At 42.6% G+C, this 15000-nt stretch overlaps 1 protein-coding gene across 2 annotated transcripts in view; it reads left to right on the top strand.

Annotated features, from left to right (window-relative positions):
- The window catches only part of kcnip3b (Kv channel interacting protein 3b, calsenilin), a 24164-nt gene that overhangs the window by 6592 nt on the left and 2572 nt on the right, over window positions 1–15000 (top strand). Inside the window, exons 2-7 of one of the 2 annotated variants that reach the window (XM_072659695.1) lie at window positions 2870–3041; window positions 11786–11794; window positions 12680–12804; window positions 13124–13193; window positions 14397–14467; window positions 14925–15000. The exon at window positions 14925–15000 is cut by the window's right edge and continues 32 nt beyond it. In XM_072659695.1, coding sequence (XP_072515796.1) covers window positions 2870–3041; window positions 11786–11794; window positions 12680–12804; window positions 13124–13193; window positions 14397–14467; window positions 14925–15000 — 523 coding nt within the window. Of the gene's footprint in view, window positions 1–2869; window positions 3042–10632; window positions 10730–11785; window positions 11795–12679; window positions 12805–13123; window positions 13194–14396; window positions 14468–14924 lie in introns of those variants that run through there. The other variant, XM_072659696.1, reaches the window with a different exon arrangement.

The following is a 15000-nucleotide window of genomic DNA, read 5'->3' as shown; positions in this document are numbered from 1 at the left end:
GTTTAAACCAGTTCAGTCTACCAGTTTAAACCAGTTCAGTCTACCCATTTAAACCAGTTCAGTCTGCCCATTTAAACCAGTTCAGTCTACCCATTTAAACCAGTTCAGTCTACCCATTTAAACCAGTTCAGTCTGCCTGTTTAAACCAGTTAAAATGTGAAATGTTTCAGGAACAGAGTCTCACTTTCTAAAGGGTTCTTTTGCTGATATTGGATAAAATGAGTGGGGATATGCTGATCTGACCTGAGTACCTTAATGCTGAACAATGCTGACCAATGCTGATCTGACCTGAGTACCTCAATGCTGATCTGATCTGAGTACCCTAATGCTGACCAATGCTGATCTGATTTGAGTACCTTAATTCTGACCAATGCTGATCTGATCTGAGTACCTTAATGCTGACCAATGCTGATCTGACCTGAGTGACTCTATGCTGACCAATGCTGATCTGATCTGAGTACCTTAATGCTGACCAATGCTGATCTGATCTGAGTACCTTAATGCTGATCTGACCTGAGTGACTCTATGCTGACCAATGCTGATCTGATCTGAGTACCTTAATGCTGACCAATGCTGATCTGATCTGAGTACCTTAATTCTGACCAATGCTGATCTGATCTGAGTACCTTAATGCTGACCAATGCTGATCTGACCTGAGTGACTCTATGCTGACCAATGCTGATCTGATCTGAGTACCTTAATGCTGACCAATGCTGATCTGACCTGAGTGACTCTATGCTGACCAATGCTGATCTGATCTGAGTACCTTAATGCTGACCAATGCTGATCTGATCTGAGTACCTTAATTCTGACCAATGCTGATCTGATCTGAGTACCTTAATGCTGACCAATGCTGATCTGACCTGAGTGACTCTATGCTGACCAATGCTGATCTGACCTGAGTACCTTAATGCTGACCAATGCTGATCTGATCTGAGTACCTTAATGCTGGCCAATGCTGATCTGACCTGAGTACCTTAATGCTGACCAATGCTGATCTGACCTGAGTACCTTAATGCTGACCAATGCTGATCTGATCTGAGTACCTTAATGCTGACCAATGCTGATCTGACCTGAGTGACTCTATGCTGACCAATGCTGATCTGATCTGAGTACCTTAATGCTGACCAATGCTGATCTGATCTGAGTACCTTAATTCTGACCAATGCTGATCTGATCTGAGTACCTTAATGCTGACCAATGCTGATCTGACCTGAGTGACTCTATGCTGACCAATGCTGATCTGATCTGAGTACCTTAATGCTGACCAATGCTGATCTGATCTGAGTACCTTAATTCTGACCAATGCTGATCTGATCTGAGTACCTTAATTCTGACCAATGCTGATCTGATCTGAGTACCTTAATGCTGACCAATGCTGATCTGATCTGAGTACCTTAATGCTGACCAATGCTGATCTGATCTGAGTACCTTAATTCTGACCAATGCTGATCTGATCTGAGTACCTTAATTCTGACCAATGCTGATCTGATCTGAGTACCTTAATGCTGACCAATGCTGATCTGATCTGAGTACCTTAATGCTGACCAATGCTGATCTGACCTGAGTGACTCTATGCTGAGTTTTGGACGATACTAATCAATTTTTTAAATGACTGTTTTATAGTGTTTCTTATAATCCAGTCTGACTCTCCTCCCTGACCAATCAGCTCCCAGCTCCTTTAAACACTGTACTGGAATCAGTGTGTGTGTGTGTGTGTGTGTGTGTGTGTGTGTGTGTGTGTGTGTGTGTGTGTGTGTGTGTGTGTGTGTACAGAGGGCCTCTGAGCTCTTCTTTTATTGAAGCTTGTGTTTAAAGATGCTAAATTATTGATGCCGTTCTCAATTCACTCCATACAGCTTTACATTCTATTCATATTCAAACAGAGAGAGATAGCTTTCCATCACACACTGCCATTAACACACACTCACACCCACACACACACACACACACACACAATATTTATAACAATATTTTATAATATTTAAAATATATTCTTTTTAAAGCCCCAAACTGCCTTTAATTACGTGTGATTGACTTTCAGGGAGAACATGCTGAACCTCATCACGGCGAGCCTGGTTAAGGGTTCGTTAGGAGTGTGTGTCCTCGTTAATGTATTTAAGCCAATCAGGTGTGTTGTTTGTGTTGGCAGAAGGCCAGTATTTCTGTCTGGAGTCCACCTGTGTTAGTTATTACACTCCACTGATCTCTCACTGATCCTCTTCCTCTTCTACACCACTGATCTTCACTGATCCTATAGGGACAAAAGTATTGGGACACCTGCACATGCCTTGCTCCTTCTGAAATCAAGGGTATAAAAAAAAGAGCTGACCCTGCTTCTGTTGGAGTAACTGTCTCTACTATCCAGAGAAGAAGACTTTCTACTAGATTCTGGAGGAGGAGCATTGCTGTGAGGATTTGATTGCATTCAGCAATAAGAGCGTTAGTGAGTTCAGGATGTTGGCTAGATAATCATCACCCCACCTCACCTCATCATCCCCAACTCATCCCAAAAGTACTGGATGGAGCTCCTCCACCATCATTCCAGAGAACACAGTTCCTCCACTGCTCCACAGCTCCTCAATGCTGGGGGGCTTTATACCCCTCTAGCCCACGCCTGGCATTAGGCAGCATGGAGCCAATAGGGTCATGATGTTTATCTGCTCCAACAGATGAGAGTTTGCACATCTGTGTCAGCAGCAATCGGTGCAACTTAAAGTAGCTGAAAGCATTCATTAGAAAGGGTGTCCACAAATGTTTGGACATGTAGTGTATGACACATAAAAAATAAAAAAAAGTTAATTAAGTGTAATTATTGTCTCTCTCTCTCTCTCTCTCCTTCTCATCCCCCACCACTCCCACCTCTCAGCAGACTGATGGTCAGAGAGTGGATGGCTTGTTGTCGGACTCCAGTGGGCCAGACGGCGCCCCCAGCAGGCCACAAGAGGGGAAATGGCAGAAACCGCGATTCTCCCGGAAGAGCTTAATGAAGTGTTGCCTGGTGAAGTGGATCATTAGCAACACTGCCCCACAGGGACCAGGTACACACACACACACACACACATACACACACTCTTGGTGGACAATATTATGGGCAGGTAAAGTACGTTCCAGTCTTAGAGCCTCCAGAGAAACTGATATATTAATAATAATATTAATCTCAGCTCAGATCCACGTGAGCTGTGAGGCTAATGTCACTCACTTGGCAGTAAAGTACAGCTTGAGAGTTCAGACCTGTACTTCAGTCCATGTTCTAGATAACAGAGTCATACAGTGTCAGAAACCACGTAATCAGGTCTATTAGAGACTACTGAACACCTGCCTGTTCGCCTCGAAGTGAAGCAGCTAATAAGAACAGAGGTCATTTACATATACACACGTTCTCCCTTTGCTGCAGTAACAGCCTCTTCTCTTCTGCAAAGGCCTTGCACTAGATTTTGGAACATTGCTGTGAGGTTGTGGTGGCATTTGGCCATGAGAGCATTAGTGAGGTCATGTACTGATAATGGATGATCCCTGAGCTCCAGCACTCTAAAGAACTCTACAGTGCCACTGCTTCACCGCAGGGCACTGGGCATGGTGGCTTGTTATGTTGTCCTGCTGCATCGGCAGTGCTTTTCTATGGGGATTAAACCAGCTCTGCGTGCACAGCTAAATGCCTGTGTCGGTAATGGCTGCACCGTAAAAGTAGCTGAACTGTGTCTGTAACTGTAAGGGATCGAGAGAGGTTGGTGCAGAAATGAATTCTGGGTGTTTTTGGTTTGTAAACTCCACATACGCTGTAGGAGGGGCTTAGAGGACTGAAGTAGTAAACGGTGGGATATGAGCTCTTTAAAGAAGTAAACTACAGACACTAAACGTGACTCTGTTGAGGGGGATCAGGGGACTGGGTATGCGTGACTGTACAGAGGCAGAAGCCTTCATCTGACCAACGCTGCCCTCTAATGGAGAGATGGTGGTATATAATTATAAGACAGAACTCTCAGAGAATCTAGTTTAATATCAGAACTGCTCAGATCCAGCTCCACTGGATCCACACACACACACACACACACACACACTTCTAGCAATGCCTGTAAGATTGATGAAAGTAAACAAGCTCTAACTGGCCGTCCATCATTTTAGTGCAAATGGGCGGGCCTACATTGTTGTAGACTGAATGTAAATATGCTGTTTGTTTCATTGCTTAGTTTTCACAAATAAACTGTATGGACCGGAGAGTAAAGAGCACCTAAACTTAACTACAGCATGTGCGGCATTCTAATTAAAATAATTATTTGAATATGTTCTAATAATTATGAGCAATAATTATTTAGTGGAGGATTTTTTAATCCATAAAAACAAATAAACTAGGCACACTAGAACAAAACAAACACAGAAAACTGAAACAGAAAAAGAAACACAAGCAGGATATCAAGCCAGACAGCAAAATACTGAGCATAAACAAGAAACACTTGGGAGTAATGATGAGAGGGCGGGGCTACAGTGCTTATCACAAGCAGGAGCAGGACAAGAGAGGAGACACAAACCAGATCAAAGAGAAAAACACACGGATACAAAAAAATGACAGCGTAGAATAGAGGTCACAAAGCAGGAGTTCTCAACTTAGCTGGATAACAAGCCTGAATTACAGCCTGTCTAATAAGTCAGTCCTCCTACTGGACAATCCTCAGCACTGGGCCTGGGTTGTCTGGATAAATAAGAAATTTTAATGATAATATAATAATAATAAATGATTATAATATAAATTATAATATTAAGTTTCAATAGTCTAATAACAACATCAATAACAATGTTTCAGTGAGTCCAGAGCCTATCAAAATACAACAACAACAATACTCCTACTAATATTAATAATATTAATATTACAGATGTGGTTTAATTTCATTTATTTAAATAAACTTTGCACTAAACTCCTGATGTGTTTAATGACTGTAAGTCTGTAGCTCCATTTACCAGGTCCAGCAGGTCATTAGGCCTCATAATGCCCTGCTTAAGCCACAGCGGAGATGAGCTGCAGCAGCCGCTGCCCCGCGTCTGTCTTCTTAAGAGCATCTCCTCATCTCTGAAGCCCTTTACTCTGAGCCTCTGCTGCTTAGGAAGCATAAATCACAACTAAATTATTAACTACATTTATGTTTCCTGATTGATGAGGAGATCTCACACACTTAGATACATCAGCATCATCCCAACTTCAGACTCCCCATACACTTACCTAAGGTCAGCTCAGGTCAGCTCAGGTCAGCTCTGGTCATGACCACCTCACTGTTTGCTGTCAGGTTTCCCGACCCAATCTCGGCTCTGGTTTTTGCTGATCCTCAGTGCCGCTGGAACCTGCTTAACATCATACACACCACACACACACACACACACACACACACTCATACAAAGGTTCAGTCTTAAATACCTGTTCGGGTCAGACCATCACATGCAACACCTTCGGCACCATGTTCAGATGAAAATGTGAATTAGTGGATAAATCCTCTACAGGAAGCAACCCTATCATTTCTGCAGTGTTTCTGTTTATTTGCGGTGTATTTATGATGTATTTATGATGTATTATTGTGTATTTATTATGCATTATTGCTTATTAAATGTACAGGAGTGTGTCTGTACATCAGCTCCCAGGCTTTATTACATCCTCGAGTGAATTATCCGGTAATTACATGGGAGACAGTGTAAGCTGAGTGACTCCTCAGTTATAGGGGTGAGGAGAGGAAGCTCAGGGTTAAATATGCTGCTCTGATATTAAATATTCATACACAGTCATAAATACTCCGAAAGTAGAGAACCTAGTAGAGATCTTTACTGATATTAAAGCAATCCCCACTACCACTCACACATCAGGGTATCTAGAACCTTCAGAGGAACTAGAGTGATACTTTTTTCTGCTAACACTGCCACTCACTCTCACAGTCTATCTAGATCAGCCTATCTAGAACCTCCAGTAAAAAAGACTCATCTTACTATTTAATTATGAAAGAATTCAATATAATTCAATATAAATATAAATGAATGATGTTGGTTTGTTAATCTGATGCCTAAGACCTTCAGTCTAGCTCCTGAATGACTGACCAATGGGAAAGCTTGCCTGTGTCTACCTAGATACCACAGATATAACTATCCTGTCCACACACTTAATTGATTTTGAGCTCTGTGGAGACCGGCACAGGTAAAGGCGCAGTCACGAGTCCTGGTTCCCGTATCAACCCGTATTCCCATAACCAGCAGAGTTTGGAGGTGATGAGCTGCTCCCCAGTATCAACACCACCATATTCTCCTGAAGACGGCGTCACACTTTATCGTTTCTCTGTTTTGTCCTGCTTTGACTATGGCTTTCTCTTGTGGGTGGGGTTTATGTAAATGCTGGGGTGTAAATATGAGTCAGGACTATGATGTAACAGTTGGAATTGGCCCGTTTTACAGCTCTGTTTTGGTTCTGCTGGATGTTCTTCTGAAGGAGGTTCACGGTTTCTCACCTCTGTCTACTGATCTCTCACTATTCAACCATACTAAGATACACTCAGATTCAAAGGTGTCAAAAGTATTCACACTCATCTCTCAGGTAGAAGTGAGTGGAGATACGAGGGTTTAAAAGACTTCTATAGAAGCTGAAGTATCAACTGAAGCTTTTTACTCCAGTAAAAGTGTAAAAGTACTGGTTTCAGAACCACTTCAAGTAGAAAAGTAAAAGTAATGGAAGGAAAACAAAGGCTGAAAGCTTAGGCCGCGCCACAGGGGTCTATAGTGCACTACCCCCCCCCCCCCCACCCCTCCCCAAAACCCCATTTCTCTAAAAACCAAAATGAGGAGGATGATCTATTAAAATGTTGATGTTAAAAATGTTGGGCTGCACTAGGCTCCTGTTTCAGCTGCAGATCTGCCCATTGAAAATGAAGCATTTAAGTAATATCAGCTCTATTAAAGGAGCGTCTCTGTGCTCTACTGAGCATCAACATGAGCTTCATGGAGGAAAATATGAGGAGTCGTTGTCTAGAAGTTCTGTAAAGCTGCAGAAAGTCAGACTTCAGAGGCGTGTGATCAATAAGCTTTATTGGAATGTAAATGTGGGGCTCAGTCGGGACGTTTCACTGCAGCTCTCTTGAGTCTCTGCCACGGACACAGTCTTCATACTAGACTACAGACGTCTGCTGTGAGCTGCTGGAGAGGAACGGGACGGGTGCAGGTGTGATGGATCTCTTATAAACCAATAGGGAGTCAGAATGGTGTCTGTTTATACTTCTCATCCAATCAGGATCAGACTCACACTTTCCGGATGGAGAGATTTATCTGGAGAGAGTTTTTATTGATGACGAGCCGGAATGAAAACAAAGGGAAATGAAATAGGAGAAACGAGGCTGATTTTAAAATGTAAGGAGGAGAAAGTTCAGATAATAAAAAAATAAAGAATTACTCCAGTAAAGTTTAGATAACCAACATTTCTACTTAGTAAGATAATGAATTGTTAGTACTGCATTACTCGACCCCTCTGCACAGATTAACACTCTAGAGCAACTTAGTAATAGTAATTATTAAATGTATTGCATTCATTAGAGCTTCTCTGAAAGTCCAGAATATGGAAGCCCATGGCAGCCAATTAAAATAATAAAAATAGATTAGGAACCTCCTGAGATCTGGACGTTTGCTTGGTGTGTATTTTTTAATGTCTCCTATTTGGGACTAGTAGAACCTAAAAATTACACTTAGTGTTTGTACAGGAAAACAAACAAACAAACAAATAAATAATCATGTGAGGTCAAAGGGTCAAAGTTTTAAAAAATGTAAAAAGTATCATGGTGCAGAAAAGTTGAAATGTAATGTCCTCATATGAGGACGTAAAGTCTAAGGAGGTTAAAATATTATATATTTTATGTTTTTAAACTATAAGAAATGATCTGAAAACAATGAGAACTCATCTGAAAAGAACAGCACAGCAGTTTACTATATAATAAAAAATGAGCTGCAGGAGCTTTAAGAGATGGGAATGGGCTTTTCATGCTGGATCTAAGAGTCTCTAAGAGTAAGAAGTGTCTGGAAAGTAGCAGAGCTAATCATCTCTCTGAACTGGAGCGGTTTAGCTGATGCCTGAGTCAGCCTGGTTTACGGCCTGGTGTAAAGCTGCATAATGGGCTTCTGCTGATGCAGGAGAATCTGATCAGTGTAAAAACGCTCAGCTCTTTATTAGCCACTTTAATACTGAGCTTAAGTACAGCGGAGATGGAGGGAGGTTCTCAGACTTAAACACTACTCTGCTTTAATAGCGCGTCTTAGGGAATGTGTGTTTACACTGGATTCTGTAGCTCTGATACAGGGGCGGGGTCACCAGTCCTGAGAGGTCTTTAAGTTATACTACTAGTTCTACTACACCATGATTATTATATTATGATTATGATCAGAGCAGTTCAGCAGTTTAGATGGTTTGGTAACTTTTATCAATAATTTATCAATAGTTCTGATCAGAGGAGGACGGGTCGGGTCCCCCTTGTGAGTCTTGGTTTCTCCCGAGGTTTCTTCCTCCAGCTCTGAGGGAGGTTCTCCTTGCCACTGTCACTGTTGGCTGCTTACTGGGGGTCTTTGATTTCATGTCTTCTTATGTTATTTTTCTTTATTTTGTGTTTTTTATTAATGACTAATTGTGTAAAGCTGCTTTGATTTGAATGAACCAAAATACTGAACATCAGAACCTCTCAGTGATTCAGAGAGTAAATACTAAACTGTGAGCAGCTCTGAGTTTTACAGTCTGATTAACCAGATGATCAGGCTAGGGTTGACACTGGGGTTGAGCTCCACTTTTCCTTTCCCTGGGTTCAGCTCTTCAGCAGATCTCCGGCTTCTGTAAGCTCTTAAACCTGGTCCTGTACTGGAGTGTAGGCTGTGTATCTGTAATTATATGGGATACAGTTGTTCTCGGTCCGGAGGTGGATGGGTTCTTCTTTTGAATCTTGGTTCCTCTCAGTGGTTCTTCCTCCAGCTCTTTCTCCACTCCATGAAGTCAGTCTCACATACACTATGGCTCAGACACTATGGCTCCCAGACAAGGATTAAGCCTAGTTCTGAGGAATCTTCATTCAGCCTGCTTTGTAGTCCAGGACTAAGTTTAATCCCTGTCTAGTAAACCAACACTGTGTGTCCAAATGTTTGTGGCTTCTAATGAAGCATTCATCTACTTTAAGTTTTACCCATTGCTGACACAGATGTGCAAATGCACACACACAGCTTGTCTAGTCCCTGTAGAGAAGAAGTACTGCCAATAGAATAGGACTCTCTGGAGCAGATCAACATCATGACCCTATTGGCACCATGCTGCCTAATGCCAGGCGTAGGCTAGAGGGGTGTCAGCATCCTGACCTCACTAACTCCTGCTCTTGTTGTTGAATGCAAGCAAATTCTCACAGCAATGCCACTTCAAAATCTAGTGGACAGTCTTCTTCCCTGGACAGTAAAGACAGTTACCCTTGATTTCAGAAGAAACAATGAATGAGCCGGTGTCCCAATACTTTTGTATTTGATCTGCAAAGTTTGCACTGGTGGGAAATAGACTTACAGTTACTTGTTAGTTACATAATATGTCCAAAAGTATATGGACACCTGCTTTTTCAGTGAGTCTCTCTGAAATCAGGAGTATTAGCAGGAGGGTTGACCCCATTTACTGCAGTACAGCGTTTACCTTTCTGGAAAATTGCTGTGAGGAGTATTTGATTGCATGTAGCAGACTTTAGAAAGTGGAGAAAGAAGGCAAAAGAAAGAGGGTGTGGAGGGGAGACGGGTAGCGGACAAGAGAGAGAGAGAGAGGGAGAGAGAGGGAGAATGCACTCTTTGCATTAAGTGGGGCTCATGGCTAGGCGTAATTGCTGGCCTGGGAGTGCTCTCTGTGGAAGCTGCAGGGAAGCTGACACATGGCGAAAAGCTCAGATGGACTTCAGGACAGAGATGAAGTAAAGCTTTGCAGAAAGTTCCCCGAGGTGGACAAGGGAGCAGCCGAAGGACCGGAGCTACGGGTTTCTTCTGGAAATCTGGAGGACGCTGATTTATTGGACACTCTGACCAGCTTCCAAGATCCGAGTGAAGATCAGTCCAGGAAGTTCTTTCCTCTTTTCTTCTCAGACAGACGTCTTTAAGCCCAACGTTTTTTTCTTGGAAAACATGAGGATTGTCGGATCATCTGCATGGGCAAAAACTTCCCAGGAATCATTTGATCAATTAGAACACTTTGTACTTTCAGATGGTTTGAGCTCCTGGAGTTGTGTGGGGCTTTTCAGGGTTTAAGACTTGTTGGGGGGAGCTGCCTGTGCTGGGGGGTTCTAGAAAAGCTGTGTTTCATTAATAACAGTCCAAACCGCTCAGTTTTCACACATTTATGAATCTGCTCTGTAATCCTGTTTAGATTGCTATGACTGAAACTGGATTGAACTGGTTTGAGATCCAGTTTGGACTGCTTTCTAAAACCACTTCAGACTGCTATCAATGAAAATGGATTAGAATTCAGTTTATACAGAAGTTAATGAAACCGGCCTGGACTTTATTAACGAAGCTGATCTGAGAGAAGCATCCCTGTTAAAGGAACTGGTCTGAGGTCCAGTCTGGTCATCATACGGTGGCTGTTAGCAGCCGTGTGTAGATGCAGAGATCGTGATGCAGGGCATGGAGCTGATGGCCGTGGCCGTGGTCATCGTCCTCTTCTACATGGTCCTGAAGCAGTTTGGTCTGTGGGAGCCGCTGTCTCTGGATGGTAAGGAGCGTAACCCGGCGGGGTGTGGGGTGTTGGGGTGAGCTGAGTTTTAGAGTGGAGGGGAGGGGTCCTGAGGGAGGGAGGGAGATTGCGTGCTGTGCTCATGTTGATCACAGGTGTAGACTCACCTGGTGGCTTTATTTGATGTGTTTATATCAAAGGAATTCTGCAGAAATCCAAAACATTTTGTTCTGAAGGTAACATGTTTCTTTCTTTCCTCTTCACCTCCTCTTCACCTCCTCCTCACACCCTCCTCTGCGTTAAACCCCCTTAACTTCCCCTTCACCCCCTCTCCACCCCTTTCACCTCCCCTTCACCTCCACTTCACCTCCTACTCACACCCCTTTACCTCCTCTTCAAACCCGTTCACCTTCCCTTCACCCCTTCTCCACCCCTTTCACCTCCCCTTCACCCCTTCTCCACCCCTTTCACCTCCCCTTCACCCCTTCTCCACCCCTTTCACCTCCCCTTCACCTCCACTTCACCTCCTACTCACACCCCTTTACCTCCTCTTCAAACCCGTTCACCTCCCCTTCACCCCTTCTCCACCCCTTTCACCTCCCCTTCACCCCTTCTCCACCCCTTTCACCTCCTCTTCACCTCTTCTTCACATCCTCCTCACACCCCTTAACCACTTCACCTCCTCTTCACCCCTTTTCACCTCCTCCTCATCTCGCTCTTACCTCTTATCTCCTCTTTACCTTCTCTTGACCTCCTCCTCACACACCTTCACCCCGTTTACCTCCCCTTTACCTCCTCTTCAAACCCCATCACCTCCTCTTCACATCCTCCTCACACACCTTTACCCCTTCACCTCCTCTCCACCCCTCTCACCTCCCCTTCACCTCCTTTTCACCTCCCCTTCAACTCCTCCTCATCTCCTCTCCACCCCTTTCACCTCCTCTTCAACTCCCTCTCACCTCCTCTCCATCCCCTTTACCTCCTCTTGACCTCCTCCTCACACCCCTTCACCCCGTTTACCTTCCTCTTCACCTCCTCTGCCCTCACCTCCTCCCCACCTGTTCTTTTATGTTCTCTGCCTGTTCTGTCGTGTAGATGGTGAGTGCATGTGTTTAAACTCCTCCACATCTTATCTAGAACCCTCCAGCTCCTCCACAGCCCTCACCTTCACTCTTTGTAGTCCTTCAGTGCTGCAGGTTGTTCCCTCTCTACATTCACTCCTTCTTCAGGGATTTCTTTGGTGAAAATGTTCATTTATACAGTTTTAATATTTACAATTTTTAGGGATGCTAGGGATTAGTTCAGATCAGTCAGTCAATGTTTGATAATGATAATGTAAATAAATAATAGAAATCATAATAATAATTACTTCAGTTTAGTTTTAGGGTATTTTAAATTGTATTAAATAGACATGTGTGTATAACATTTTATTAAATGTTTCCTAATTTATTGAACAGTCAGAAATCTCCATGCTCCAAGCTTCAGTGTTCCTTTTGGGCAGGAACTGCATTCCAGTAATTACACCATTACACCATAACTTCAAATTTACAGCCAATAACTAACAACCTGTATCAGTTATCAGCCTCAGTGTTGACCGATAATCCAAACTGACCCAAAGAAACCACACATCACCTAGTTACCATCATACATCCCTTTACCGCAGTGCATCCCAAAGCTGTTCCTCTCTAATACTCTCCTAAATATGAAGGTTCTTTAAACGGTTCTTCAGGCAGTGCTTGTAACAGAACCATGCCTGTAATAGAGATGTGGAGTGTAGGAACTTTAAATTGGTAAAGGGAGAACTGTGTAAAGTTGATTTTCACCAAACTGTCCCTTTACTCCTGTTCTGCAGCTCCTCTGCCCTCCTGCCTCCTCCTGTCCTCCACGCTGTTCTCCTGCTTGAACCCCTCTCTCACCAAGACTGCATCTCCAGCCTGTCTCTCTCGCCCTGTCTGTCTCTCTCTCTCTCTCTCTCTCTCTCTCTCTCAGACAGCAGTGATGGAGAGCTGGAGCTGGCCATGGTCAGACACCAGCCAGAGGGCCTGGAGGAGCTGCAGGCTCAGACCAAGTTCACCAGGAAGGAGCTGCAGTCGCTCTACAGGGGCTTCAAGAATGTGAGAGTCACCACCCTCATGAAAAAACAGCCTGGACAGCTCAAGCTGGTCTTGTTGGTTAAGCTGGTTGACCAGTTTAGTTCTTGACCAGTGTAGGGTATGTTTTTATTGGCCGACCTGACAAAACTAGTCAACCAGTGTGATCAGTCTGATTGACCATCATGACCATGCTGGTTGACCAGCATGACCAGCATGACCAGTATGACCCTGCTGGTTGACCACTATGATAGTAACATGCTCTCTCCCTCTCTCTCTCTCTCTCTCTCTCTCTCTCTCTCTCTCTCTCTCTCTCTCACTCTCACTCTCTCTCTCTGCTCAGGAATGTCCCAGTGGATTAGTTGATGAGGAAACCTTTAAGACCATCTATTCCCAGTTCTTCCCTCAAGGAGGTCTGCTGTTGATAACCTCCTTATTAAAGCTCATATCCTGATTTGTGTTAAATAAGACCACTTACACTTCTATAACACATCTATAACTCCTCAATAACTCTTCAATAACTTCTCAATAACTCTTCAATACTCTTCTATAACTATTCAATAACACTTCTAGAACTATTCTATAACACTTTGATAACTCTTAAATATCTATTCAATAACTTTAATAACTTCTATAACTTTAATAACTCTTCTATAATTCAGTTACTCTTCTATAACTTGTATAACTTTTCAATAACTCTTCTATATCTTTTATAACACTTTTATAACACTTTATAACTCTTCTATAACAGTTTGGAACTCTAAACACTCTAACTATTTAATAACTCTTTAATAAGTCTTCTATAACTCATCTGTAACTTTTCCATAACTTTTATAACACTTCAATAACACTTCTATAACTCTTCAATACTTTAAAAACTATAACTTGTATAACTTTTCAATAACTCTTCTATTACTTTTATAACTATTTAATAACTCTTCTATAACTCTTCTGTAACTTTTCAATAACTTTTATTACACTTCAATAACTCTTTCATGACTCCTTTATAACTCTTCAAGAACTCTTCAATACTACTCTATAGCTCTTCTATAACTTTAATATCACTTCAATAACTCTTCTGTAACTTTTCCATAACTTTTATAACACTTCAATAACTCTTCTATGACATATCTTTAACTCTTCAATAACTCTAATAACTCTTTAATAATTCTTTAATAACTCTTCTATAACTTTTCTATAACACTTCTAGAACTCATTCATTATTTTCACACATCTCTCTTCATCACTCAGAATTAGACACTGTGTACTTAAGACCGAGCTCTGTTCTGATTGGCTGCCCTGTATGTGTGAATGGGCGGAGCTAAACTGTTGCAGGTTGTAAAGGTGGATATACAGCAGACTGTGTAAATGGGCTTGTTTTTGTGACATGACTTCAGAACTGCAGTTTAGTTTTGATGTATGACCTCAGGACTTCAGGGTAAACTGTTTTAATAATATTTATTATTATTATTGTTGTTGTTGTTGTTGTTGTTGTTGTTGTTGTTAACACACAATGACTGAAGTGGTGTTAGGAGAACATTATCTCACGAAGCTCACGGACAGTCAGATGTCTCCATGTTTTAATCCGGGTCTTTCTCCTACACTCTGCTGTTCAGATGCGACCACATACGCCCACTTCCTCTTCAATGCCTTCGATATGGACCGGAACGGCTCTATACGCTTTGAGGTGTGTGTCCCTTTCTTTACCTGCACAGTTCTGTGCAACACACTCAGACTCACACTCACACACACTTTATTGATCCTGAAGAAAATTGCAGTGTCACAGTACTGTACATATTGCGCATGGGATGCCATACATTACTATAACAACACAAGTTACAGAAGAGCTCTTAACAACACACAGTACAAAACAGTAAGCAGGGCTGATGTGCATATATGGAGTATGTAAAAGCGCAGCGTGTGGATTATTACACTATAGAAACATTATTACTAGGGACCGCAGTGACCGGAGAGTGAACCTGTAGGAGCAGCAGCCGGTCAGGTAGAAATCACAGTGCAATGAGTGCTTTAATTAATTAATAGTAATAAACTGACCTGTAGCAGTAGTTTTAATATTACTGATCATTTTATCAGAACTTTAATGTGTGTACGTGTGTGTGTGTGTGTGCGTGTGTGTTCTGCAGGACTTTGTGATTGGTCTGTCCGTGCTGCTGCGGGGTTCAGTAACGGAGAAGCTGCGCTGGGCCTTTAACCTGTACG

This window comes from Salminus brasiliensis, chromosome 16 (assembly GCF_030463535.1).
Source record: "Salminus brasiliensis chromosome 16, fSalBra1.hap2, whole genome shotgun sequence".
In the NCBI taxonomy this organism is placed as follows: domain Eukaryota; kingdom Metazoa; phylum Chordata; class Actinopteri; order Characiformes; family Bryconidae; genus Salminus; species Salminus brasiliensis.
The sequence above is the reverse complement of the archived record's forward strand: the minus strand, read 5'-3'. Positions and strand labels throughout refer to the sequence as shown.